Source organism: Limanda limanda, chromosome 20 (assembly GCF_963576545.1).
Source record: "Limanda limanda chromosome 20, fLimLim1.1, whole genome shotgun sequence".
In the NCBI taxonomy this organism is placed as follows: Eukaryota; Metazoa; Chordata; class Actinopteri; order Pleuronectiformes; family Pleuronectidae; genus Limanda; species Limanda limanda.
Window position 1 is genome coordinate 16,727,789 of NC_083655.1, and position 4,241 is coordinate 16,732,029.

The following is a 4,241-nucleotide window of genomic DNA, read 5'->3' on the forward strand; positions in this document are numbered from 1 at the left end:
CTGAAGTGGAGCCTATGGCGGAGAATTCCCCCCCAGACATGGAGGGAATTCAAGTGCACTTCAAGTATCTCACAATTGCTCTTAAGTCGCATGTGAATAAATGTACTTTGTCACCACTGCAGATATCACACGGACCGTTTCTGTGCCTGGAGCCAAATCACACAACTGCTGTACAGTTTAAAATCTGAGGAAAATAACGACCCACTCTCCGCCGAACCCCTTCTCCAGGCGGTTCAATGAGACGAGTGTGGAATCAGAGATCCTCACACGCACGCCCTCTGTGGGTATGTGATCCGTGCGTGTGGAGGCGCGCAATTACGCCTCCCGCGGAGCTGTGTGCGAGCGTTAAACGAAACATTAGCACCTCATTTAAAATATAAAACGGCCTCTTTCACAGGCGCGCAGACAGCTCCCTGGGTCGTCTTATCATGCGCAAATTAGCCAATTTAACCAAACTGGCCTCTGTTACGCACCCACTCACACACACATAAACAATCATCCGAGGCTGGAGACGCTTCCTCTCTCTGTCTGGTGGACGTGTTAGCATTGTTGTGTTGTGACTCTATCAAAGATTGTGTGTTAGAGGAAGTTAGGAGACAGTGAGCAGAAAAGTGTGGTGGCATTCAGGGGGAGACTGTGCGTAATTTTCTTATTGACAGATCCTGTGCGTAAAAATCGTACCAATAGATATGAAGCACCATGATGTGAATATTAGAATATTAGGATCTTAATATCTGGAATATATTTTAATCTATGGATTTTGTTTTTTAGAAATTCATCACAGGGTCGTTATACTTTATTCCAAGAGCACAGTGCTTGACACCACATCTATAAACAAACACCTTACACTGAACTTTATTTTGAAAACAGATTTTGACTAAATATGATATAAATGTGTTTATATGGTTCCAGGGTGTGTTTTTTATGAATCACCAGCTGTAGATAACCATGCGTCACAGTGTTCTTCATGTCGTCCACATCCCAGTGCCACAGACTCTGGCTACGAGCTGATATGATCCTGAGCCTTATAACAAAACATTTGGGGTAAAGAAGAAAAAGACATGATTGACACATACGAAGCCCCACCCCCGCCGCTCTGTGATTGGAGCAGCGGCCCCGGGAGGTGGAGCCAGTCCGGCCGTAGTATATATCGGCAGCGCTCAGTCTCCCAGGCTGATGATTTGTATGGGAACCAGGACTAAGGTGGGACGAGCCGACTGAATGTAGTCGATGTGTTCATCGAAAGAAAGAAACAAGGCCCCACGGTTTGTTGTGTTTGTGGGTCGGACAGCAGCACTGTGTGTTTTCCACTCGGACACCAGAGGATTCAGCGCGCAGCCTCCTGGAGGAGCTGGATTCATCCCTCAGCCATCTTGACTGCCGCTCGCCGCCCTGAAGGCTCGTTTTCTCCTCTCCTCTCCTCTCCTCCTCCTCCTCCTCCTCCTCCTCCTCCTCATCATCATCATCATCAGCCCCCAAAGTAAACACGGCTTGCACACCGCTCGCAACTCCGTGCGCGACCCCGAGAGGAGCGAGATGGGCTCGCCGCGCGACGTGTAACGGGAGCGGAGCCACTCGCAGGCGGCTGAGAGGATCTATTTGTACCGGAGCAGCAGCAGCAGCAGCCGAGGGGGGACACGCCGGACACCATGGACCTGTGTGGGATTTACCTGCTCCTCTCCCTCGCCCTCCTGCCCCGGTCCAGCGGCACCACGGCCAAGGAGATCACCTGCCAGGAGATCGCCGTGCCACTGTGCAAGGGGATCGGCTACAACTACACCTACATGCCCAACCAGTTCAACCACGACACGCAGGACGAGGCGGGACTGGAGGTGCACCAGTTCTGGCCTCTGGTGGAGATCCAGTGTTCCCCGGACCTGAAGTTCTTCCTGTGCAGCATGTACACCCCGATCTGCCTGGAGGACTACAAGAAGCCCCTTCCTCCGTGCCGGAGCGTGTGCGAGCGAGCCCGGGCGGGCTGCGCGCCCCTCATGCGGCAGTACGGCTTCCCCTGGCCGGACCGGATGAAGTGCGACCTTCTGCCGGTGCAGGGCAACCCGGACACCCTGTGCATGGATTACAATCGGACAGACTCCACCACGGTGTCCCCAGTGCTCTCCAAACCCACCAACCACCCGGGGAAGGGTTACAACCCGCCGAAAACCAAGCCCGGCAGACCCGGCGCGCCTGGGAAGTACAAGCCGCCTGCCTCGCCGTGTGAGCCGGGGTGCAAGTGTCTGGAGCCCATGGTGCCGGTGAACACGGACCGGCACCCGCTTTACAACCGGGTCAAGACAGGACAGATTCCGAACTGTGCCATGCCGTGCCACAACCCCTACTTTACGCACGACGAGCGAGCGTTCACCGCGTTCTGGATCGGACTCTGGTCCGTGCTGTGCTTCGTGTCAACTTTCGCCACGGTGGCCACGTTCCTCATCGACATGGAGCGCTTCAAGTACCCGGAGCGACCCATCATCTACCTGTCGGCCTGCTACATGTTCGTGTCCATCGGCTACATCGTGAGGCTCATCGCCGGGCACGAGAAGGTGGCGTGCAGCCGGGAGTTCGACGTGGAGCACATCCACTACGAGACCACCGGGCCCGCGCTGTGCACCGTGGTCTTCCTCCTCATCTACTTCTTCGGCATGGCCAGCTCCATCTGGTGGGTCATCCTCTCCCTCACCTGGTTCCTGGCGGCCGGCATGAAGTGGGGCAACGAGGCGATCGCCAGCTACTCCCAGTACTTCCACCTGGCCGCCTGGCTCGTCCCCAGCATGAAGTCCATCGCGGTGCTGGCGCTGAGCTCCGTGGACGGGGACTCGGTGGCCGGGATCTGCTACGTGGGGAACCAGAACCTGGACAACCTGCGGGGCTTCGTGCTCGCCCCCTTGGTGATTTATCTGTTCATCGGCACCATGTTCCTCCTGGCCGGATTTGTGTCCCTGTTCCGGATCCGCAGCGTCATCAAGCAAGGTGGCACCAAGACTGACAAGCTGGAGAAGCTCATGATCCGGATAGGCATCTTCACGGTGCTGTACACGGTGCCGGCCACCATCATCGTGGCGTGTTACTTCTACGAGCAGCACAACCGGACGAGCTGGGAGATTACGCACAACTGCTCCAACTGTTTGCTGGAGCGGGACCGACGGAGTCCGGACTACGCCGTGTTTATGTTGAAGTACTTCATGTGCCTTCTGGTGGGCATCACGTCCGGCGTGTGGATCTGGTCCGGCAAGACCCTGGACTCGTGGAGGACTTTCTGCACCCGGTGCTGCTGGGGGAGCAAAGGCACCAGCGGCTCCCTGTACAGCGATGTGAGCACCGGCCTGACGTGGAGGTCGGGCACGGCGAGCTCCGTGTCCTGTCCCAAGCAGATGCCATTGTCCCAGGTTTGAGTGCGTAAAGACAAAAGCGACCTTATTGGGGACTGCTAATCGTTTGGGAGATAACCCATCACTCCCTGTCTTAACCAATTTGCATTGCAATGAACTGCTGCTGAGGTGTCCCCCCCCACTCTGTCCTCGCACCCACACACACACACCTCTGTTTGGGGGGGGGGGGAGAAACTGTTGAGACAATGTACCTGGCATTCACAGAGCTTAATTCCTCCCTGTTTATATGTATTAGTGGTACAGGCGGAAGCTTTTACGCAAACTGGGCATTACTTATATGACAGTTTGGTCCTAAAGAAGCTTCACACAAAGAGCATTTGGCTTTTTTTATTATTATTATTATTATTACCATTTTTATCTCCATAGTGCCAGATAACATTGTATCATTCAATCACGTCAAAGATAGATTAAATTAAAAAGCCTTAAGATAGTGCCCAAGTATTTTCTACGGGTCGTTCAGTTTTTTGTAATTTCAAAATGTATTTATATAAAAGTTATGTAAAAATGTGTACATTTGTGTATAAAAAAAGAAAACTTTATAAGCTATTGTAAATTTGTACAAAGTGTAGATGTCTCTTTTTTGTGAGAAAGCAAATATGACCTTTATTTTGACAATAAAACATGGTTGATGAATCTGAGTAACATGTGGAACTTCTGTGGTGTGTTTCCCAGCATGCAGTTCCAGGCGCACTCTGTGGTTACTTGTGGTCACCGGCAGCAGCAGCTTTTTTGGAGGGGTCCTGGCTAAAAGGGAAGCCCCCTTTTTAAACCATCACAGGCCGGTAATTAGAGGCAGGGGTTGCGTTCGGAGCATCTCCATAATTGTTAAGAGTCCTCTTCACATGCCTG

The 4,241-nt window shown here is 53.0% G+C and overlaps 1 protein-coding gene across 1 annotated transcript; it reads left to right on the plus strand.

Annotated features, from left to right (window-relative positions):
• Nucleotides 1–1,192: 1,192 nt before the first annotated feature.
• Nucleotides 1,193–4,030, plus strand: fzd8a (frizzled class receptor 8a). The gene has a single exon (XM_061093575.1). It carries the CDS (start codon nt 1,650–1,652, stop codon nt 3,393–3,395), a length of 1,746 nt encoding a protein of 581 aa, XP_060949558.1. The 5' UTR covers nt 1,193–1,649; the 3' UTR covers nt 3,396–4,030.
• The last annotated feature ends 211 nt before the right edge of the window (nt 4,031–4,241 follow it).